This window comes from Erinaceus europaeus, chromosome 6, assembly GCF_950295315.1.
Source record: "Erinaceus europaeus chromosome 6, mEriEur2.1, whole genome shotgun sequence".
NCBI lineage: Eukaryota > Metazoa > Chordata > Mammalia > Eulipotyphla > Erinaceidae > Erinaceus > Erinaceus europaeus.
In genome coordinates, this window is record NC_080167.1 from 24,381,256 (window position 1) to 24,406,961 (window position 25,706).

Sequence of the window (25,706 nt, forward strand, 5' to 3'; positions counted from 1 at the left end):
CTTTATCTTACAGCACATCAGGGACCAGAAACTTTTTGGCATTAGCCAATTTGGGGTCTGGTGCACCAAAAATAAAAACTCTGTTTCCAGTAACCACAAGGTGTCTTTCTTTCCCCAGCAATAACTCTAGAGGGGGGAGAGAGAAAGAGAAGAGGGGAGGGGAGGGGAGGGGAAGGGAGGGGAAGGGAAGGGATGGGAGGGGAGGGGAGAGGAGAGGAGAAGTGAGAAACACCTGTAGTTCATTATTTAGAGGTTTAGGTTTCTTAAATATTTAAGCCTTGGCCTGGGGCAATAGCAAAAAGACTCTCATGCCTGAGGCTTAAAAGACCCAAATTTAATCCAGCGTGACCACCATAAACCAGAATTAAGCAGTGCTCTGGCAAAGGAAAAAAAAAAAGTAAAAAAAGACATGATAAAGCTAAGGTCATCACTTCAGTGTAGTATTAGTGAAAGAATGCACAAACAGAACAGTGTAACAAGATAGTCCACAAACAGACCCACATGAACATACTAAGCTAGTCTTTAGCAAAGAAAAAAATTTTCAAAGAAAAGATAATCTTTCCGTAAATGATTTTTGCACAATTGCATATCCACAGGATAAAAAAAAATCTGTTGACTAAAAAGCCAATTATACAACTAAATATCAAATGCAAAACTAGAAAATTGCTGGAATACAACAGAAGGGAAAAAAATTAAAAACCTTGAATTTCTTGGGTATAGTCTAAAGGACATAAAATTAGAAAAGAAATGATAATCTGGACACAGTTAATATTACAACCTTCTGCTCTGCAAAATACAATATCAAGAAAATTAGACATCAATTCCAGATAGCAGAAACTATTTGCAAGGGCACATTTTACAAACGTTGTCATCTAGAGATATAAATAATGGCTAAACCTAAGTAACAAAGAAATTAGATTAAATAAAAACAGGTGTAAAGTATGAACTGACACCTCATCAAAGAACATATTGTTTGCAGGGAGGGAGTAGCTATCTGGGGCCATTTCTCTAAGCTGCCCTCCAATAATATGAGATAACAAATGCAGCCATGAAAAGATTCTCTGCATCCTATGTTATTAGCAAAATGCAAAGGTATACATCACTGTGACACTACTGTAAGCACTGCAGTGATCTGTGTAAGGTAACAATGAGCTGTGTAACTGAACAACTATCTATGTAAACATTAGAATAAATTTTGTTACCCCAACTTCACACTAGGGAGAATGTACCGCAACAGAAACTCATTCAGTAATTTCAGGAATACGTGATTTTGTAGCTACTTTGAAAGTCTGCGGTTTTTCTTTCTTTCAAAATTTAATTTACTTTTTTCCTCTTTGTATATATTTTTATTGCCATCAGTGTTATTGTTGGGGGTCAGTACCTGCACTATGAATCCACTACTCATGACAGGCATTTTTCTTTCTTTCTTTACTTGAGAATAGAGAGAAATTGAGATAAAAGGGGGAAATAGAGTGTTGGTTATTTAGTCTTTTTATTTACAGATTTACTTTACTAATTTGGGGGGAGATAATTATGTTTGGGATGCTGGGATTTGAATCTGAGTAAACAGCTATATACATCTTACATTGCTATGAAGTATAATTTTACATGATGTACTTTTTACTTTATTAATTTGAGGGCAGGGTATTCTCATAAGAAAACATGTCAAAACAGGTCTGAGGAAATCTGAGGAAAAGGCAAAGAAATCAATATATTTCAAGTACATTGGTTGACTATAATGAATCACTGTTAAAACATTTAAAATTTTAACTGTGTGATTTTAGTGACATAGCAAAATTATTATTTCTGACTTGCATTCAACTGATGGTATTTAGTTGGTCTTGGGAACACTATTTTGTATTCTCACCACAACACAAACATATTAATTGTATTTGTGGGTGTGCTGTTAAGCAATTTTTAATGTTAATATTCTACATTTTGCTTAAATGCAAAAAAAACCTATTTAAAATAGACAGGTCATCCATTATGCAAATTAACTGTAATAGCAGTACTTCATATATATTCATGAATAGTAACCATTCAACTGTAATTCAGTTTTCCTTTTAGATTTCCATCCTGAAACTTTGTTTTAAAATGCTACAGCATGCTTTTCTTTTAATTTTCTCTTGAATGGACACGTTCAAATTAACAGTCTGTAATTATCTATTCAAAAAACAATAGCTAATTGATTCTTGCAGTTTTCTAGTCTATCATCTACTTGCGAAGAAAATTAAGTGTCCATCAAGAAATTACGTATTCACTTTTGGTGTGATATAGACTCCTTTTTCCTTTTGGAAATGCAGATTCAAATTTTGGTTTGACAATCAAACTCTTAAGACTTTGTCTTTAAGCTGAAATTCTTATAAAGGAAGGATAATTTAAATAATACAAGATAGCTTTACATCAAGGTAAAACAAAACATGTTTAACACAGCAAATGCTGGAAATATTAGAAATATTATATTTCTTACAAAACAAAATGTCAATGCTCACTTTTTTATATGGTGTATCTGATTTAAATGTTAGTTATAACATTGGGAAACAAAGATTTTAAATATGCATTTCTCTGGGACTATTGCAAAAAACTACAAAAAGTACTAGCAGTTCCAAGAAATTAATTCTTGACAACTGAAACATCAAAAAGTATGTTTTGTACTCTCAGGTGTCCCTGTGCTATCCAATATGGTTGCCACTAAACATATGTTGCTGGGGCCAGATGGTGGCACACCTGGTTGAGTGCATGTATTACAATACACAAGGACCCAGGTTTGAGCCCCAGTTTCCCACCTGCAGGGGGAAAGCAGGGCTGCAGGTATCTCTCTGTGTTTCTCCCCCTCTATCACCTCTTCCCTCTTGATTTCTGACTGTCCGTATTCAATAAGTAAAGATAATAAAAAAATAAACCCATATGTTGCTATTTAAATTAACTTAATTAAATAAATTCAGGCCATTGGTTGTGCTAGCCATACTTAAGAGTTAAGGTGTCATAGGTATCCAGTGCCAATGCTTCTGGTGATCACAGAGAACATTTATAACCTTAGACTTCTTTCGGATTGTTCTGAGGCAGACTTGCAGACTTACACACTGAGAAGTTGAGCGATTGAGAGTGTGGGTGTCAAAATAAGAAGTGTGATCCTGGTCAGGGAGGTGGTGCAATGGATAAAGCATTGGACTCTCAAGCACGAGGTCTTGAGTTCAGTCCCTGGAAGCACATGCACCAGACTGATGTCTGGTTCTTTCATTCTCTCCTCCTATCTTTCTCATTAATAGGTAAAAAAAATTTTTTTTTTTTACAAAAAGAAGTATGACCCTATAAAGAATTATTGATTTTATGACTGCCCATAGTAAAGTGAGTGCTGGAAATGAGGAATAATTAAAATTTCTAAAGGAGATAAGACATATCTCATTTAGAACATCTATTATTGAGAAGAAAGAACAAGTTTGGAAAAGAAAATAGCTAGAGTGGAAGAAAGAAAAACCTAGTCAATGTCTTCAATGTCTTAAAAAATGGGACCATTTTAAAGGAATTTTAGTGTCATACTGGTGTGGCGAATTTCAAAAATTTGTACTATCTACAATTTCAGAAGAGCAAAGGCATCATTAGTTCACCAATGTAGTCAGATCTGGTGGCTATGGAATAGGAGCCATTTCAGATCTAATAAGCTGAAAAATAAAAATCATCTGAAAATTCAACATACTGGAACCAGAATTTCTTCAGAAACTCACTAAGCTACAGCCACCAAGTTGTAGATGGTACCATGATTTCCTCCAGAACTTCCTGGGCAGATGACCTTATCATTGTGTCCTGATACCTTACTCCCCCCCCCCAGAGCCCTACCCCTCTAGGGAAAGAAAGAAACAGGTTGGGGGTCTGGGTAGAATTGCCAGTGACTATATCCAGCAGAGAAACAATTATAGAAGCCAGATTTTCCACCTTCTGCACCCCAAGAAGGTGATAAGATGACCACCATAGGGCTCATACCCAGAGAAAGAAGAGTAAAAAAAAAAAAAAAAAAGGGGGAGGCAGGAGGTGGCGCACCTGGTTAAGTGTTCACATCACAGTGAGCAAGGACCTAGGATCGAGCCCCTGGTCCCCACCCACAGGGGGAAATCTTCATGAGTGGTGAATCAGGTTTGCAGGTGTCTTTCTGTCTCTCATCCTATCATTCCTCCCTTCTCAATTTCTCTCTGTCTATCTAATAATAAATAAATAAAAATATTAAGAAAGAGGAGGAGGAAGAGGAGGAGGAGGAAGAGGGGGAGAAGGAAGAGGAGGAGGAGGAAGAGGACACTTGGAAGTAGTAGGCAGGCAGGACAATGAAAAAAAAAGGTCACATATATAAATATATAGATAGTTATAGAAGTAATAGTCAAACCATAAACCCTTATCTGTGATCTTGGGAGAACTACTATAATTTCCAATGGAGGGAGTAGGAACACAGAACTCTGGTGGTGAGAAAGATGCGGAATTATAACCCTGTTGTCTTATGATTTTGTAAACCAATATTTAATCACTAATAGAAAAATAAAGAGAAGGGGGTCTTTGCACAGAGAGGCCTTTTGGGATATCCTCAGGCATGCACTCTCTTGGAGTTTTCCTCTGTACTTTAATTTTATTTCTGCACAATTTCTACCTCACAACTTAATAAAAGAATACTGAAATCTGCCTATCAAAGGCATATATATATATATATATATATATATATATATATATATATATAATTTTAAGGACAACTACTACCTATAGTTTTTGGAAAATTTGTTTCTCTTTTTTGCCTGTATAGTCTGCACAAACATGGCTGTAAGAACACCAAAGAGTTATCTTCTTTATGTAAATGAAGGATTTCTGCCAAGTTCTTCTATTAGGGAATTTTGAGGAAATTTTCTATCTCTGAGAAAAATTTAATTAAAATACAAGTGAACGGCTTAAAATGAGATCTGTATCATGATATCATGTGCTTTTCCAAAGGCCCTATAAACAGGGCAAATGTCTTTATCTTTCTGTTCTTCAATTTGTCTCAAGATGACAAAATCAAACCAAACAATATATATACCTGTGTTTGTGTGTATGTCTGTGTGTGTGTGATTGTGTGAAGATACCACTTTAAAAGTTTCCGTTCAGGGAGCACAGCAGGTTAAGCATAGGTGGTGCAAAGTGCAAGGACCAGAATAAGGATCCCTGTTCAGCCCCTGTGCTCCCCACCTGCAGGGGAGTCGCTTCACAGGTGGTGAAGCAGGTCTGCAGGTGTCTGTCTTCCTCTTCCCCTCCACTCTCTATTTCTCTCTGTCCTATCCAACAATGATGACGACAGTAATAACTACAACAATAAAACAATAAAGGCAACAAAAGATAAATAAATAAAATAGGTTCTGATCATAGTCTCAAAGATTATTATTATAAATTTTTAAAAAATTGTATCTTGGGACAGGTGGTGACATACTCAGTAGAGCACACATGTTATAATGTGCATGGACCTTGTATTAAGCCTAGTCCTAACCTACAGAGGAGAATTTTTAGGAATAGTCAAGCAGTGCTACAAATCTTTCAGTTTCTCTCTCCCTATCTCCACCACCCTTTCTTCTCAATTTATTTCTCTATTCAAAATAAATTAATTAAATTAAAACATATATATCTTAAGAATGTATAATGTGATCTTATTTTAATTCCATCAAGTACTATAAAGCTCAGCAGCCTTTACATAAAATTAGCCATTCAGTTTCTTATTCTGTGAATTGATCCATTTTTCTAATGACTAATTTTTCCTTTTTCATTGTTCTAAATAAGAATGTATCTATTTGCTTAAATTCTTTTTTTTTTAAGATTTACTTGCTTTTGTTGCCCTTGTTGTTTTCTTGTTGTTGTTCTTGATGTCATCATTGTTGGGTGGGACAGAGAGAAATGGAGAGAGGAAGGGTAGACAGAGAGGGGGAGAGAAAGATAGACACCTGAAGACCTGCTTCACCGCTTATGAAGTGACTCCCCTACAGGTGGGGATCTGGGGCTCGAACCAAGATTCTTCCTCAGGTCCTTGTGCTTTGCGCCACGTGCGCTAAACCTGCTGCACTACTGCTGGACTCCCTACTTAAATTCTTAAAATACTTTCTTGCTCATATTTTCAGAATGGGTTTCCCTCTCCCCTAACTTTAAAATAATGTGTATCATTATTTTATGTGTGAGAGATTTTCATGAGAGAAAGAGAGAGAAGCCAGAGCATCACTCCATATATGTAGCACTGGGGATCCTGGGCTCTACTAGATTACCTATTTCCCTGATTCTCCCGTGAGATTATTCTATGATGTCTTGTTTTGAACAGAATTCTTATATTTCAATGTATATATTCTAAAATAAGCTTATATTTTTCCTTGATGGAGGAAATTCTTTAAACATAGGAACAATTGGGACTAAGACATCACTCATCCAATTTGAATGCATACTTTACTATGCATAAGAACATTAGTTCAAGGCACTGATCATCCTTATGCTGGTCCTTGTGCTTCCCATAGAAAACAGTGGAGTGATGGGATATATTTTCTCTCTCTCTCTCTCTCCCTCTATGTCTCGCTTCCTCTATCTGGAAAATGGAGAATTGAACTGGAATGGTGGAGTAATGAAGCACAAAGTCTCAAGACAGTTCTGGAAACAAAAATAAATTCATTAAAGAAAATAAAAGGATAATGGCAATTTGGAGACAACACCTGGTATGAGCTCAAAAAAGAAGCATCTTTCAATCTGGGATTCTCTGGAGAGGCCACCAGGTTCCAGATGCTACCATAATGCCAACCAGACTTCACTGGGCAGATAATCCCACCAATGTGTCCTGGTGCCCCGCTTCCCCAGAGCCCCTCCCCACTAGGGAACAAGAGAGACAGGCTAGGAGTATGGGTCGAATTGTCAACGACCATGTGCAGCAGGGAAGCAATTACAGAAGCCAGACCTTCCACCTTCTGCATCCCACAATGACCTTGGGTCCATACTCCAAGAGGGTTAAAGAACAGGAAACATATCCTATGTTTTTTGTCAGTGTTTCCTTTTTATAAATAAAAATTTTAAAAAAAGAAAGAAAGAAAAGAAAGGGGTGAATAATTGCTGAAAATCAATATTGAAAAGTTTGTTATTTTGTGTTAGTCTGTAGAGTTGCAGTGTCACATATTGTGTCCATGGTGCTTCTATATGAGACTGTCCATTCTGCGTCACTAACCTCTTTTTCCATGCGACTGTGTCATTGTGTCTTGTTTTATTTTCTTCTTTATTTGAGGTAACAAGTTATTTGCTTTTAGTTTTTTTATTGATTGACTTAATAATAATTTCAAGACCATAAGGGCTACAATTCCACACAATCCCACCACCAGAGATTTGTATCCCATCCTGTCCACTGGAGGCTTTTCTATTCTTTAACCCTCTGGGAGTATGGACCAGGATCATTAGTGGAATGCAGAAAGTGGAAGGTCTGGCTTCTGTAATTGCTTTTCCTCTTAACATGGGTGTTACAGGTTGATCCATATTCCTAGCCTGTCTCTCTCTTTCCCTATGAGTCAGGACTCTGTAGAGTCCGTGTTCCAAGACACATATGTTGGTATTCTTCGTGTTGGTTTGGTCCCCTTCCCCCTACCTCTGAGAGAAATGGTTTGGCCCTTGCTAGTTTCACGCCCCTCTTTCTCCCCACCCCGTATGCTAAGGACGGGCAGAGTCCCAGCAACAGTGGCGGAGAAAGAATGATAGGGAAGCACATGGTGTGGTGATTTGCCCGCTTGTGAATAAAGATTAAACTGCAGCTTCTCAGCCCAGCCGTGTGTCCACAAGTCTCTGTTCACCACCGTGAAGCTAGCCCGGCCTGCTGGAGCCTCCGAAACTTTAACAACAAATGGCGCCCACGTGGACCTGACCTGCGCATCTCTCAGATAAGTGAAGACAATTTGGCTACCTATGTACTATGGCCTTCTCTTCTGCTTGTGAAGAGATCTCCAAAGGCCTCTGCCCTTTCTTCACGAGACTGTTTCGCTGTTTCTGGAACATTTATCTCTGGACCACTCTGTGGTTTCCACCCAACGCCAGCCCGCAGGAACCCAATGCCAGCCCGCATGAGCCGGCTTTCTGCTGCGTGGCGCGGGGCATTGGGTGCCGGCTCCCTCCACGCTGCTCGGTCGACACTATCCTGGCTGCCACCCCGGGGTACCTTGGCCCGTGCCTTCTGCACGGCTGGCCCGCCCGCCCTCATGCTATGAAGTCTGGACAGATCCCGGACCACCCAGAGACCGCGGGCTCCCTGCCGAAACTGGCCCCCTGGCTGAGATCCTCAGCTCGGGTCTGAAGGCAGACGAGCTAGAATACGTAGAGATTCGTGCAGAGATCGCAACCTACAATTCCTAGAAGTGAAGTTGCCCAAGAGGCCACCACTGGACAACACACTCCCCGAACGGCTAAGACTGTACAGATCTGAATTCGTGTTTGAAATGACATGTCTTCATAACAAAAGTTTCTCTCCTTGTGTATTGAAGACCATGTGTATGTGTGTGTTTAAAGTTTGGTAACATTAACTTTAAGTTTAAAAATATAACTTTAAGGCTATATTCTTACCAGACAGAGTTAAATGAAAAAAGGTTTTCAATGTAATGCTCATAAAGATAAAATTAACTTACATTTAAAGTCTGAGGTAAAAATTAGTTTAAATATCAATATATTTTAACTAATTTGGTAAAAAAAAGAAAACCTGCGCACACCTAGGGTGTGTCTCCATCTTGAATGGGTGTAACAAAAGGTTAAAAAGATGTTGTTGATATGTAAAACTCTCAAATTCCTTCTCAATTAGATTGCACTATGGTTATGCTAATAATTCTCATGCCTGAGGCCTTTTTTCTTTCTATGGTTCATGTTTTCCTTCCCACATTCTATTGTTTAAACTTTAAATAGCCTTAGAATCCTGCTGGAAGAGACTTCCAATTGTGATAGAGTTATCAACTGTGGTAAACTTCTAACCTGCTACAAGTTTTGTTTCATAAGTAAGTGAATTGCAGCTGTCAAGTTCTCTACAGAAAAGCAGAATTCCGATGGCTGACATTCCCCATCGAGACAGATGTACAACAATTCACCCCCTGGCAATTCTTCAGTGGACATCTGCTTTGGACTTCTATCGGACTCACTGGTACACCTCGGACACTTTGCACAAAACTAGCAGCTTCCCTTATGCTGCTGGGTTTCTCAAAGACTGACTGCAGTCATGCCTTGGGACTCTAGGCCTCACCCTCCCCCATGCTAGAAAATGCCCATTGAGGCAAGTACGCCCCCCAGAGGTAGGAAATGTTTTTTTTTAGCTGATAAAGTTTTGCCCAGAGGCAAAAAATGGCCCCCTCAGGCCTTCCCTTGGCAGCACACTGGTTCTTGTTAGTCGCTTACATGTTTCTCCATGTTTGTGCCAGTTTCTTTTTTGAAAATGCCTATATGATATAGGTTTATGTTCACCCTACACCCCTGATACTGTGGTCATTTAGTTAAAAAGAAAAGGGGGAATATGTTGGTATTATTCATGTTGGTTTGGTCCCCTTCCCCCTACCTCTGAGAGAAATGGTTTGGCCCTTGCTAGTTTCACACCCCTCTTTCTCTCTGCCCCATATGCTAAGGACGGGCAGAGTCCCAGCAGCAGCTGAGGAGGAGAAAGAATGATAGGGAAGCACATGGTGTGGTGATTTGCCCACTCATGAATAAAGATTAAACTGCAGCTTCTCAGCCCAGCCATGTGTCCTCCAGTCTCTGCTCACCACCGCAAAGCTAGCCCAGCCTGATGGAGCCTCCAAAACTTTAACAACAATTCTTTATAGAATGCATAGCAGTATCAGTGACTCTCCTACCTATACAGGCTTTGGTCCCTAAGAACACAGGTGTTTGTCTCTGTGCAAGAAATAATGATGCCATACAAGAAATTTAGTAGAACATTCATATAGACTTACTATTTGTCAACCCTCAATTCATATATTTATACTTAATCCACAGTATGATGGTATTTACAAGTAAATCTTTTGGAAGTTCAGTAAGTCATAAAAACAGTTTACTGACTAAGTGATTTGGAAGAAGCATTAATTTCTTCTGGTTCGGGAGGTTAGTAAGTTTAATATCAAGGTGCTAGCAGGTAGGGTAGTTGATGAGGATCTGGTTCCTGGTTCATAGAGGTGATATTTCATCTGAAATCGCACATGCTGAAGACGTGGTGAGTTGCCATCTGTCTCATTTATTTATTTATTTATTTATTTATTTATTTATTTATTTATTTTTGCCTCCCTGGTTATCGCTGGGTGCCTGCACTATAAATCCTGTGGCTATTTTTAAATATATATATATATATATATACACATATATATATACACATATATATTAAATAAAATGTATGATATATAATATAACATTATTTATATTATATTATAATATAATAATATAATTATATATGTAATATAATAATATATATGATTATATACATATATATAATTTGGATAGGACAGAGAGAAATTGAGAAGGGGGGGAAGGTAAGAGAGGGGGGAGAGAAAGACACCTGCAGACCTGCCTTACTGCTTGTGAGCTCCTGAGGCAAACCCCCTGCTGATGGGGAATCAGGTTTCAATGGGGATCCTTGCTCCTGTCCTTGTGCTTCTTACTATGTGAGCTTAACCTGGTGTGCTACTGGCAAATTATAAAGGCACTAATTCTATTCCTCAAGAAGACTGCATCCTCATAACCTAGTCAAATCCTTAAGGGCCCAACATCACCTTGTGTGTTAGGTTTAGTATGTAAACCTAGAGTCACACAGATATTAACTCAGAAGTAGATAAGTATGATGCACCTGATTTCTTTTTTATTTTATTTTATTTTATTTTATTTTATTTTATTTATTTATTTATTTTTAAATTTTTTATTTAAGAAAGGATTAATGAACAAAAACATAAGGTAGGAGGGATACAACTCCACACAATTCCCACCACCCAATCTCCATATCCCACCCCCTCCCCTGATAGCTTTCCCATTCTCTATCCCTCTGGGAGCATGGACCCAGGGTCATTGTGGGTTGCAGAAGGTAGAAGGTCTGGCTTCTGTAATTGCTTCCCCGCTGAACATGGGCGTTGACTGGTCGGTCCATACCCCCAGTCTGCCTCTCTCTTTCCCTAGTAGAGTGTGTCTCTGGGGAAGCTGAGCTCCAGGACATATTGGTGGGGTCTTCAATCCAGGGAAGCCTGGACCTGATTTCTTTTTATTTGTCCCCTGTCCCAGTGAAATTTTGTTGCTCGCTCACTTCACTTAAACAGCCAAGTTGAACATCTTCTGTAAAGCATAGTACTGTTGCTCCCTTGAATGATTTTCCAGTCTTCTTAAAAAGGAATTTTAGTGATCTATGGAGATGCAAGCACAGCTTCATTTCATTTTTATTTAAAGAAACCTATTAAAACCCTTAAAAAAAATAAAAAAAAAAACCCACAAAACTACAGTTCTTGTTTCGGGCTTCCTCCATGTACTGGTCCCTTGTCAAAAAATAAAAATTTTAGAAACACTCTAAACAGCATTAAATGCATTAAGGACTTTCAAATTTTCTAGCTTTCCTTACCCACACACAAATAATTCGAGCCCCAAAATTCAACATAACTACAAAGATGTAACTGAAAATTATTTGAAAATTACTTGGGGTGTTGGGCGGTAGTGCAGTGTGTTAAGCGCACATGGTGAAGCTTAAGGACAGGCTTAAGGATTATGGTTTGAGCCCTGGCTCCCCACCTGTAGGGAGTAGCTTCACAGGCTATGAAGCAGCTCTGCAGGTGTTTATCTTTCTCTCTACCTCTCTGTCTTCCCCTCCTCTCTCCATTTCTCTCTGTCTTATCCAACAACGATGACATCAATAACAACAACAATAATTACAACAATAAAACAACAAGGGCAACAAAAGGGGAAAAAAAGACAATTCTTTGGCTTCTATTTATTTGAATATATATATTACAGTTATTTTCCAGTAAGCAAAATTGTGGTAACAAGGTAAAATCTCTTCTCAGTTAATCTTTTAAAATGAAATGTAGGGGCTGTAGTACATTTATAAATAAATATGTGTCAACTGAATACATATACAACTGTTTGCACGATTCAGCAATTGAATGTTGGAGCATCCTAAAGAGCCTCTTACTGATTCTCTGCTATTTCATAAATATACTTGATACAGGACATTCTTAAAAAAAAAGGGCTTTCATCTTGTTAGCACTAATGTGAAAATGGTATTTTCTGGCACCATATTAACTAGACTGTAATTTTCTCATTTGGTCTCTTAAATAGACTAATGATATCAGTACAGAGACTAGTGAAATTTTTGATATCAAGCTAAATGTTAGAGGGTCCAATGAAAGAAACAAAGTGTACGATTTCTCAAGATCATAATGGTTGGAACTTACCTTTTCAAAATTTCTAGTTCTATTTTCACAACACAGTGACAGAAAGTAAAAATGAAATGTGATTACATTTGTGCAAGAAATTTCAAAGTGGCTCATATAAAATCTGTATGGGTCAATTATTGGAATTCTTCTGTTTATGCATTTCAATTGACTATTGAATTTATAGATAAACCCAGAGGCCATCAGTGGCTATTTTAAATCAAAATAATTGCATTTCACTAAATAGAACTGGCTATTTTTATAGGAAAGCCTATATAGCTCTTGTGTTCTTCGCATATATTAAGGAAGTACATCAAATACAATATAAAAATAGTATGCAAAATAACATTATAAGTCCAAAACAATTCAGCCTTGTAGCTGGGTCCTAGGCAACCCCATTTATGCTAGTAAGTAGTGTTTGATCTTAATTTGATTAGTGTGTTTGTTATTTTGCTCTTTTATAAATATATTTGTTATGAACCTATAATATGTCAGAGTATAGTAAGAATTATAATTCATCAAGTAAGTTAAAATAAATTTTTAAACACTTTTAATATTTATTTATCCCCTTTTGTTGCCCTTGTTTTATTTTATTTTTTATTGTTGTTATTGTGTAGGACAGAGAGAAATGGAGAGGAGGGGAAGACAGAGAGGGGGAGAGAAAGACAGACACCTGCAGACCTGCCTCACCACCTGTGAAGCGACTCTCCTGCAAGTGGGGAGCTGGGGGCTTGAACCCCAGGATCCTTCCACCTTCCTTGCGCTTTGTGCCACGTGCGCTTAACCCGCTGCACTACTGCCTGACTCCTAGTTAAAATAAATTTAAAGAGCAAGAAAATATTATATAATCAAAAATCATGGGTAATACTAGAATATAAAAGTGAGCACAGACTGAAAACACAGATAGCTTATTCTGATTACAAAGTATACTGTAGGCAGGTTAAAAATTGAGAAAGGGGTGTCAGGGTTATGGCTCAAGTCTGGCAGCACAGGACTAACATGTCTGAGGCTCCAGTTTTGATTCTAGGAATCCCACTCTAGGAAAGAACGACACTTTGACTTCTCTCTCAACTCCATTTCATATGAAATAAATAACATAACTCTTAAAAAAAAATAAGACGAGGAAGGTGAAAAACCACAAAATCTTGGTCCTTTAAAATATAGCAAGTTTTAAATTTTACCCTGAGTTGTAGTGACTGAAAGATTTGATTGCTGAAGGAATACAGCACTGATGAATTTTGATGTCACTGAATAAGATACAAATCGATAATTAAATCTAAATTCAGTTCATCTGCTCACAAAACTGGTTAAACTCACAGTAATGTTTTATTGAGCACAATAATGTGCTGCTCATAACATAGCAAGAAAACTATCTTGGTCTTCTCCTATATCTTTCGTCTGCAGTATACAGAAATAATAAATAGTTATGTAGGAGCACAAAGAAATAGTAAAGGCCAACTTTGATAAAAGATAAGATAGTCACCTAAAGCAAATCAATATAGGGAAAAGTCTAAGTACTATAGAAGAAGATGGGAAATACATAAAAATTAAGAGCCCTAATGTTTGTATGTGTGTAAATACATATATAATACATTTATAATATATGAACACACCATATCATATATATATATATATATTATAACCAGAGCACTGTTCAGTAATGGCTTATGGTGCTACTGGGGACTGAATTAGGGACCCTGGTGCTTCAGGCATGAGAAGCATTTACATAACTATTATGATCTTCCTGGTACTAGAAGCTTAATACTGATGTAAGTGACGCAATGAAAAATAAAATAGCCGAAGAATTCAAAGGAAACAAGTAAAGAAGACAAATTTTAAAAATGATACAAGGAAAAATAGAAAAATCAAGCTGATGACCTATCATATAGGTTAAAATATTTTTATATTTAGTTAGATATTTATTTTTATGAGAGGAGTGAGAAAAGACAGAAAGAAGACAGGACATTGATTAAGTTGGAACTGGGAAACCTGACTTTTATTTTGTAAGTCTGGCATAAGTTGGAACTGGGAAACCTGACTTTTATTTTGCAAGTCCTGTACTGAATTAAGTTCAGGGTTGCAGATTAACCATTTTATTAGACTCTAATCTAACTATTCCAATTAGAGAGGAAGTAATGAGCATCCAAGTGGTGATGCATCTTGTTATAAGCTCAAAGACCCATGTTCAAGGCCCTGGTCCCCACCTGGAAGAATTGAGCTTCAGTAGTGGTAAAATAGCACTGCAGGTGTCTTTTATTTTTCTCTCTCCTTCTTTATCACCCTTCCTTCTCTCAATTTCTCTTTGCCCTATTTAATAAATACAAAGCTAAATGATAGCAGGTATTGTTAAATCAAATTGAAAAGCAGGAACAGATTACTGCCTATGAGAAACAATACATGTTAAATGCATAGTAAAAGCTAAAATGATAAATAAACATTTAATAGAAAACAGCAGCAGTGACTTATTAATTTCAGGTAAAGGTGAGATAGGAGTCATATCAGCAGGAAGACATAACTCTAAACAAGTATGGATATGTTTCTAACAATATAGTTTCAACATTTATGAAGCAAAATCTGATTGGAATGAGCTGAAAAACAAACAAAATAGAATATTGATAGTCAACACACTTCTCTCAGTAATTGATGGTACAAATGAGGGGGAGGAAAGTAGGTTTAAAGAAGATAAAACAATTACTGGTCATCAATTTGGCCAACTTAAAAATTTTAAAGTATTGTATTTACAAAATGCAAAATAAAACTTTTTTTCCCATCTTAGTGTTTTCTTTACCTTGATTTAATATATTTTAATATGAAGTATATACTCTAACTGTATAACATTAATATGCATATTAAATCGTTACTTCCTCCCTAAAATAAATATATAAATCCTATTTTGTATAAATACTACTATAAAAAATAATATTCAACGACCCTTGATAAAGTTAGTAAGGTGGTTTTATTTGATGTCATTTCAGTAAGTTCAAGGACCCTACAATGAGATTCTGCAGTCTTCTTCTAGCGTTTGCCAGATTCTGCAGTGAGAGGACTCAACCCAAATATGGAATATGCCAATGGAAATCTGTAGCCAAGAAGCAATGTAAAGGTTGTGACTGGAAAACTACTAAGAGGAAAGATCAAGGGTTAGGAAAACTCAGGAGAAATGAGCCTAATAGAATTCTTTGCTCAAAACAGGTCATAGTGGTAGAGGGTGAGGACTCCAATCAGATGTCAGGATTGATCCGATCTAAATGTAAGTTTATGAGGAAACAGATTCAGCAGAGTTCACCAGATTTTGTAAGCAGTACACAAGACCTTGGAAAATATTCAAGTGTCTGAATAAAATTTAGTCATGCTAAAGAATCTTTGTAAACATCAACATTATCATATTTATCAGTAAATAATCATCTATGACTGATGAATTTATATACATAAAGCTTACTGGATCATTTTTAAAATAATGACAACTTGAAATTTACTATGACAAAATTATGTCTGTGTCAAAATCCTATTAATAGTTACTGAGTAAAAGGGTGGAGGAATGTTCAAATACCTTTGCTACACAATGCCAGAGCTATTCTCATAAAATTTGCTTTAATGACCTCCTGTGAGCCTCTCCAGAACCTTGACCTCACTGTAGAGAAACAATGGTAGGGACTGCCCAACTCTTTGAAGAGAGGCTGGGTCATTCTGTTCTGCTATTCTAGGAAGACAGGTCCTGAAATGAGTGCAACCTAGAATGTTCCCAGTTGTGACAATAGGCTGTGAGCTCAGACTGACAGGGAGTAGGAGGTTACACAGACTCCTGTGCTAAATGTGACTATATATGGGCTCTGGGCCAAATTGATGGGATAAACAGTTAATTATATTTATAAGCTTTCTTCAAGTTTGGGAGCTGTTCTCTGCCCTAATTCAGCTTTCTAACCCCTTTCTCAACTCTGACTACATCTTCCCAGACATGTTTTTAGTCCACCTACATGTTACCTATCAAGATCAAACAAAATTACTCATGTCATGGGTCCCTAGCACATACCTAAAATAGCCTTCCTAGCTTCTCTCCACCCTAAGGTCCCTAATCTCATCTGCTCTAGTCCTACTTTTTGGCAATCTTTCAGTCATCAAGTCACAGATGCTATTATGATTCCATCCTGACTTCTCTGGGCAGACAAGCTAGCTTCACCAATGTGTCCTAGAACCTCACCTCTCCAGAGGCCTACCCCACTAGGGAAAGATAGGAACTGGATGTCAACATCCTTATCCAGTGAACAAGCAGTTACAGAACCCTGACCTTCCAACTTCCATATCCCAAAAAGAACTTTGGTCCATATTCCCAACTGGGGAGAAATGATAGCAGTGAAATGATCAGAGGTCTGTGGCCTCCAACTCTATCAGGACCTAAAAAAAGAAGAGAAATAAAGGAAGGACATTCAGAAAGAGTAATAGGTGTAAGTGTGACTTGGAAAGGAAGAGAAAATGGAAGCATGGGAAAAATGGGCAAATATATATACATTTACAGAAATAATAGTCAACCCATATGTGTGACCTTGGGGCAACTGCTCCAGTTGCCAGTGGAGGGGATGGAGACACAGAACTCTGATGGTGGGAACAGTGTGGAATTATACTCATATGTCTCATAATGTTATATCAATTAAGTCACTAATAAAATTTTTGCTTTAATGTATGCAAACATTATGCTTTAATGATACTTCTACTATTTTCCTTTTTTTAACAAAGTTTTTTTTTTTTTTACAATTTATTTTATCGGAGAGAACAGAGAGAAACTGAGAGGGAGAGGAGATAGGGAGGGAGAAAGAGACACTTGCAGCACTACTTCACCACTCATGAAGCTTTTCTACCTGCAGGTGGGGACTAGGAGCTTGCACCTGGGTCCCTGCACACTGTAATATAAACCCCACTGCACTAGAAGTAGTTTTGTGCTATGGTATTTCTCCCTGTCATGTCCCTCTCTCTCTGTCTGAAAAAGTTGTTTTGTGTTATGAAGCTCTGATGACATCAAGATAAAAATAAAATGTATTTGATTTGAAATATATATATTATGCATGCAGACCTATACAGGTGAATAGATGGCACCATGGAGAAGTTTCATGGATGATGGAGTCTTGCCATTGTTTCTATCCTCTTCCTTCCTTTCTTTTCTTCTACATTCTCTTTTTATCTGAAATTAAAGAAAAGTTCCCTGGAAGCACTGGTATTACACATGCACAAGGCTCTAGCACTACACATACAAAAAAAAAAAATCATTGTTGGGAATTTATTAGAAATTACATTAAAATTTATCAGTTTTTGACATGGATGACTATTGTGTAAAATCCATTTTCTCCACTGACTAATGTAATTATATGTGCCCCCCCATTTAGCCCCTTTATGTGGTGAGTTGCATTGATTGACTTTTTCAAAAGCTATACTTATATTATGTCCCTGAAATAAATCTCACTTGGTTAAGTTATATACTTTATTGTTTATGTAATTTCATAATTTAGTCCAGAGCATTTTGTTAAGGATTTACATCTATTTGATCTACCGATTTCTTCCTTTTTGTACCTTCTACCTTTTGGAAAAGATTGTATTGAATTCATATTGATGCTTTTACAGAGGCTTGGTATATTGCCAACAAAATTAACTAGTTTTTATTGGATGAGTTTTAAAACTATGAATTCATTGTTCTGAATAGCTATAGGGCTATGGAAATTATTTTTCATTTTGCCACCAGGGTTATCACTAGAGATTGGTATCTGCACAACTCCACAGTTTGCTGTGGACATTCTGTATTTTTTTTCGTTATTTATTTATTTATTTATTATTTATTTTTTTTTTCTTTTTAAAAAATATTTTATTTACTTAATGTTGGATAGAAACAGAGAAATTAAGATGGAAAAGGAAGATAGGGAAAGAGACAAAGAGATGCCTTTAGCCAAAGAGATACCTGCAGTTCTACTTCATCACTGGTGAAGCTTTCACCCTGTAGTTGGGGGCCAGGGGATTGAACCCAGGTCCTTGTGCACTGTAATGTGTGCGCTTAACCAGGTGTACCATTGCCTGGCCCCCCTGTATTTTTCTTTTCTTTTTTTTTTAAATTTTTTATTTAAGAAAGGATTAGTGAACAAAAACATAAGATAGAAGGGGTACAACTCCACACAATTCCCACCACCCAATCCCCATAATCCCCCCCCCCCTCCCATGGTAGCTTTCCCATTCTCTAGCCCTCTGGGAGCATGGACCCAGGGTTGTTGAGGGTTGCTGAAGGTAGAAGGTCTGGCTTCTGTAATTGCTTCCCCGCTGAACATGGGCGTTGACTGGTCTGTCCATACTCCCAGTCTGCCTCTCTCTTTCCCTAGTAAGGTGTGTCTCTGGGGAAGCTGAGCTCCAGGACACATTGGTGGGGTCTTCAATCCAGGGAAGCCTAGCCAGCATCCAGGTGGCATCTGGAACCTGGTGATTGAAAAGAGAGTTAACATATGAGGCCAAACAATTTGTTGAGCAATCATGGATCCCAAGCTTGGAATAGTGGAGAGGAAGTGTTAGGGAGGTACTCACTGCAAACTCTAGTGTACTTCTGCTTTCAGGTAGCACAGCTATATACAAGATACTGGGTACTGTACAGCAAACCATAACAAAGGGACTTTTCAAAGTTAACCCAATTAACAAATAAAGTGATGATAATATTAACTATCGACTGTCTTTTTGAACCCTAAGACAGCAGGAACCTCACATCTTTACTATAGAGCCCCTACTTCCCCCAGTCCTGGAACCCTTGGATAGGGCCCACTTTCCTGTATGCATCTCCCAATCCGAACCAAATAATATTGTATCCGCCGATCACAACCTAACCAAAGCAACGAATGCCATCTCAACATGCTTCACCTCAGACTGTATCCAGAGACTTCACGTGTGGAAAGACAACCCTTCAGCTTCATTACTCGGGTGAGACCTTTCCTTTTATAGTATACTCTAATTTCATCTCAGGTAGTTCACTTTCTAACAAAGTCCCATAACCTAGATATACACCAGTTTCTGTGAGAGAGAGCATATGTGCACACGTATCCATAAACTACTGCAAAATATATACCTGAAAGCGTTTTTTATTTTTGAAGAGAGAGAGAGAAAGCATAAAAAGTGACATCTGCAGCAGTACTCCATGCACATGAAGTGTTCCTTCAGTAAGTGGAGGCCAGGGGATTGAACCCGGGTTCATCATGCGTGGTAAAGTGTATATTCTCCTTGGCGAGCCACCTCTTAGCTCCCTGAAAATTATTTCATGTTGAATGGTTATGAGAATTTGTACTTTTTATATGTAAACTGTTAAATATGTTTGTAAAGTTGTTTTCTTAGTATTGTTTTATTTGTTTACCCTCCGTATTGTATATTGTGATCTTGGTTAATTTCTGATATTGTTTATTATTATTATTTGCTTCCAGGTTATCTATCCCTGGGACTCAGTGCCAGTACTACGAATCCACTGCTCCTGTTGGCCATTTTTTCCCCCATTTTATTGGATAGGATAAAGAGAAAGTGAGAGAGAGAGAGACAGAGAAAGAGAGAGAGAGAGTCCTGCAGATCTGCTTCACTGCTTGTGAAGCAAACCTCCTCAAATCATAAAAAATGATACATTGACCATCATCAAAATTTTAATCCTCATTTCTTAAAGAAGATTTTATAAAATAAAGACAGGCCACATATCGAGAAAACTGTTTGCAAACTATATGTCCTAAAGCAGGCTTGTCTTTAAAATATAAATGGAACCCTTACACGTAAACAATTAGAGAGAAATAGGCCACTTTTCAAAATGAGAAAAACCTATGATGGCAAAAGTAGTAAATGACCACTAAGCATAGGAAAAGAATATGGACATTTTTTTGTTAACAGGAAATTCAAGTCAAAACTAGGTTTTATGACTATACATACTCAATAGGATGATTAAGAAATTAGAAAGATTTATAAGGCCAAGTCCTGACCAGAATGTGGAGCAATTACTTAAATCATTTATTAGTACTCTGAATGACAAATTATAAAGTAGCCGTATAAAATTCTTCACAATGTTTTTTGAAATGTTGTTGGACACTTAAACCTATGATCTAACAATCTTATTCCTAGATTTACCATCTAACAATCAGATATTACTTGACATAAAGAATGAACTACTGATTAATGACGTGAGAGTAAAGTATTTCAAACGACAAATACTAAATGAAAGAAGCTCAAAGCAAACTGCTACATTATGTACGATTCCATTTATATGGTTTGTTTTTTTTCTAATAGGAAAATTGATAGAAAACAAATTAGTGGTTTTCAGAGGCTAATTTTTGGAGAAGATTGATTTCCAAGTGCCACAAGAGAATTGAAGGGGCTTCTAGAAACATTCCGTGGCTTGGCTCTTTTGGCACTTGCATGACTGCGCTTTTTGACCCAAATTCATAGAACTGTGTGTTTTAAAAGACTGGAGTTCATTGTGTAAAATAATGAACTTTAAAATCACTTAAAAATATATATTCTGACTGATGAGCCAATGAAAGAAGCCACCTAAATTAGAAGCCACTGCAAGTACTTCTGGCTGAACTCTATCTGGGTGATGGTTTGGGGGGTTGAAAATGGGTGTAGAACAGCATCATGAATAAGCATGGGTTGCATTGGATCGACCTTCTTGTGGTGCATCTCGTGAGTACCCATTCATTGGGGAAACTGACAATCCTTCCTAGCCGACTGAATCCACATGGATCCCAGTCACTTTCAAAGCCAGCAACAAGCAGCTCCTGACAACTTTGCTGTTGACTGGCTACAGAAGAAGGACAAACGCTAGAAGAAGAATGAATAAGCATAATGTGAAATATTTTGAGTAACTGTTGCTTTAGCAGCTTTATATTAAATTCATAATCCAGGAACCTCTGTATTTTAAAAAATTAAGATAATCCTCATTAAAAGAATATTCTTTTCCTGGTTATTGGGTTTTTTTGTTTGTTTGTTTATGTTACTTTTCTTTGTATTCTTTTTTTTTTTTTTTCAAGGCAAAGCAAACTTTATTGTGACCAGTAGGTCAGGGCTCTTCCCTCCAGGTCCTGCTGACACCAGAGAGTTAGGGGGGAGGGGTTTGTGTGTTGTCCCCAGCATCTCCATCACATTGAGATTCAGATGGGTGGGGGCAGGGCTGGGGCAGGGGGACAGTCTGAGGAAGATCCACATTATAAGGTGAAGGTCTGGCAGGCTCTCTGTCACAGCCACCAGGTTACTCCTGGCTTCTTACTTCTTGGATGGCTGCTTTTTTGTTTTAAGTGGCATTTTGGCCTTTCTCGAAGGGCTTTTGTCTCTGGATCTTACAGGCTCCTCTTCTTTCTCTATCTTCTTCTTCTTAGCAGCACTGCTCTGCTTTGAGGGAGCCAACCTCTTGGATTGTTTGACGGGGGTCTCCTCTAGGGAAATATCTGCATCATCATCTTCCTCCTCCTCTTCTTCTTCTTCTTCTTCTTCTTCTTCTTCTTCTTCTTCTTCTTCTTCTTCTTCTTCTTCTTCTTCTTCTTCTTCTTCTTCTTCTTCTTCTTCTTCATCCAGGTCCTCCTCTTCTGCCTCCTCTTCCCAGGAAAGGTCTGAGTTGTCAAAGCTTTCCTGGCCACTGATGAAGACCGGTCCAGAGCCAACTCGGAGCTGAAAGGTGACGGGAGGAGCAAGCTCCATCTCCATCATGATGACCATGGGAAGCACCGAGGGATGCAGCGAGGCAATGGGAACAAAGCGGGCCTTCTTGCTATCCTCCTGGTCGGATTGGGGCAGTGCCTCCACCAGGTGCAGTTCCTCTTTGGCTTTGTCCCCCATGCAAATCGTACTCAGCACTAGCTTGGAGTCCTGCCTCCCCTCCTTCTGTGTTCTGACAGTGCAGGACCTCTTCTCCTGGTTTAGCTCACAGCTCCACAACAAGCAGTTTAAGACCCTTCCCGTCGTCATGATGCTTGGTCTGCCGACATTCACGTCACTTGCGGGGGTGGGGGTGGGGGTGGGGGTGGGGGTGGGGTGGGGTGGGGTGGAGGGGCCTATTCTGAGGCCTTTCCACCGGCTCCTTCGCAGCTTCTTTGTATTCTTATGAGCAAAGAGAGCAAGAGGTACTTAGTAAATGTTCACTATGTGAATGAAGGAATTAAAAATCAATTGTCTTAAGAAATACAGTGAAAATCACATAAGTCTATTAGAAATGAATATTTCTTTTTTGTAGATAGCTAATACTCCCATGTTCAGCAGGGAAGCAACTACAGAAGCCAGACCTTCAACCTTCTGCATCCCACAGTGACCTTGGGTCCATACTCCCAGAGGGTTAAAGAATGGGAAAGCTATCGGGAGGGGATGGGATATAGAGATCTGGTGGTGGGAATTGTGTGGAGTTGTAACTCTCTCATCCTATGGTTTAGTCAATGTTTCCTTTTTATAAATAAACAAATTAAAATTAAAAAAAAGAAATGAACGTTCTTGAAGAGTGGCATACCAACGAGAAAAACAAATATTTTAGCAACTGTATTTCATTAATTTTTAGCTGCTGATATTGAGGTGGCTCTGTGCTTCAGAACATATATTTTTCAAATGCCAGGGGGTATTTAAAAAAATCTTTATTTATTTATTGTATAGAGACAGCCAGAAATTGAGAGGAAGGGGAGACTGAGAGGGAGAGAGACAGAAAGATACCTGCTTCACAGCCCTGCTTCACCACTTGTGAAGCTTTCCCCCTGCAGGTAGGGGTTGGGGGCTTGAACCTGAGTCCTTGTGCACTGTAACATGTGCACCCAACCAGCTCTTCAGAGGGTATTTTTGATTGTAACAGTAATTAAGGAGCTTTACTGGCATTCAGTGAATGTGGACTACCTATAATGTTTTTCTTTCTTGCCTGTGACAGTTCTGTGCAATTAAATATCACTCTGTTATACTTGATTGTGGAATATTATGTATATACACCACCTCTCTATAATTATCAGAACTTTGAAATTACTATTACTACAGTTTACTCATAAGCAGATAAACCTTGTGTGTAGCTTAATGTACTCTGAATTTTTCAGGAATGCAAGTACCATAATAAATTGGGAGGAAATTATTATTTGCTTTATTTGAATTTTTTGCACAACAGTCACCACGTAGACAAATAATGCAGTAGCATTTATATTGTTGGGATTGTTTCTATAGCATGTCTGTGTACAATTGTATATGTAGCTATTCCAACTACAGTGATCCAACTACTATTACTATTACTACAGTGATCCAACTAGCTATTCCAACTACAGTGCTATAATATAAGCAGCTGTAATCATTATTCATGGCTGCAACTGCTTATAACATTAGAGCTGAAAACACTCAATACCTTGAGAACTCAGTGACATTGCAAAAAGCCATTCACTGTGCTGAGTGTACCACTGTCCCTCATGGTGAACAATTGTTGCACCAAAGTAAAAGACGGGGTGGGAACTTTCAGGTCCTGCAGCATGATGGTGGAGGGCAACCTTGGCTGGGGCTGAAAGTATTTTGCAGAAAAACTGAGAAATTTTACACATGTAGCAACAACTGTATCTATTATAAACTGTTAATCTCCCCTGTAGAAAAATATTGTGCTTTCTACATAAAAATATTGGACAAGAATACACATGAAATTTTAATGAAGATTACAGCTGCAATAGACCAAACCTAGACTAAGTTCTTTGTGTTCCCCCCTTCTGTTCTCATTTCTCAACTTCAGTCTATGACTGAGATCATTCCATATTCATCATTCTTGTTCTGGCTTATCTCACTGAACATGATTCCTGCAAGCTCCATCCAAGATGAAGTGAAGAAGGTGAAATCATCATTTTAATGGCTGAGTAGTGTTCCACTGTGTATATATTTCAAAGTTTTCTTAGCTACTCATCTATTGTTGAACACCTAGATTGCATCCAGGTTGTGGCTATTACAAATTGCTCTTTCATTAACATACATATACACAGATCTTTTTGGATTGGTTTGACTCATTAGGATTTATCTCCAGAAGAAGAATTGCCAGGTCATAGGGTAGGCTCATTTGTAGCCTTCTGGGAGTTCTCCAGACTTGACTCCATGGAGATTGGACCAATTTACATTCTCACTAGAAATCCTGGAAGGTTTCTTTTTTCCTTTTTTCTTTTTGCCTCTAGGATTATCACTGGGGCTCAGTGCAAACACTATGAATCCACTGCTCCTGAAGGCTATTTTTCCCATTTTGTTATCCTTGTTGTGGTTGTTAGTGTTATTGTTGTTGTAGCTGTTGTGTTGTTGGATAGGACAGAGAGAAATGGAGAGGGAGAGGAAGACAGAGAGGACGAGAAAAACAGACACCTGCAGATCTGCTTCACCACTTGCAAAGCGACTACCCCCTGCAGGTGGGGAGCCAGAGGCTCCAACCAGAATCCTTATGCTGGTCAGTGAATTTTGCGCCATGTGTGCCTAACCCATTGTGCCCAGCCCCCAGGAAGATTTGTTTATCCCTGCAACTTCTTCAGCATTTGTCATTACTCTGATTTCTGATGTATGACATTCTCACTGGGGTGAAGTGATATCTCATTGTTGTCTTTATTTGCATTTCTCTGACAATCAGTCACTTGGAGAATTTTTCATATGTCTGTTAGCCTTTTGGATCTCTAGTGAACATTTTGTTCATATCCTCTCCCCACTTTTTGATGGGGTCATTTGTTGTTGTTTGATGAGTTCTTTATATATTTTGCTTACTAGCATAGTATTTTTATAAATTGTGTTTATTTTTGTTCCTGTTTACTACAATTAGATTTTATGTTGATTTTTGGAAATATCACACACACACACACACACACACACACACACAATGCTTATTTTATATATACTATCTTCTGTCCTAAGGAGCATTATACCTAATAAATCTGAAAACTGCTTATCTGAAGACTGAGTTATAAGGCCGGAGGGTATCATACCTTGTTGAGTGCACACATTATAGTACATAAGGACCTGAGTTCAAAGACTTGGTCCTGTCTGCAGTGGTGAAGATTCAGAACTAGTGAAGCAGTGTTGCAGGTCTCTCTCTCTCTCTCTCTCTCTCTCTCTATCTCTCTCTTCTGCATCATTTCCTCCCCTCTCAATTTCTTTATCTTTGTCCAAAATAAATAAAGTAAGGAAGTGAAATTTTAAAAAGAACTTAGTTACTTAATCTTTATATACACAAATATATATATGTGTGTGTGTGTGTGTGTGTGTGTGTGTGTGTGTGTGTGTGTGGTTTTATATACTCTATGGTACAATTTCAATCATTTCATATTTTGTTAAATTTGAATTTTTTTTTTAGTATTTCTGTGCCAA

At 38.0% G+C, this 25,706-nt stretch overlaps 1 protein-coding gene across 1 annotated transcript; it reads right to left on the reverse strand.

Moving 5' to 3' along the window:
* Positions 1 to 21,212: 21,212 nt before the first annotated feature.
* On the reverse strand, positions 21,213 to 22,341 carry LOC103126331 (nucleoplasmin-2-like). Its single transcript, XM_007537229.2, has one exon. It carries the CDS (start codon positions 22,335 to 22,337, stop codon positions 21,639 to 21,641), a length of 699 nt encoding a protein of 232 aa, XP_007537291.2. The 5' UTR covers positions 22,338 to 22,341; the 3' UTR covers positions 21,213 to 21,638.
* Between the last annotated feature and the right edge of the window lie 3,365 nt (positions 22,342 to 25,706).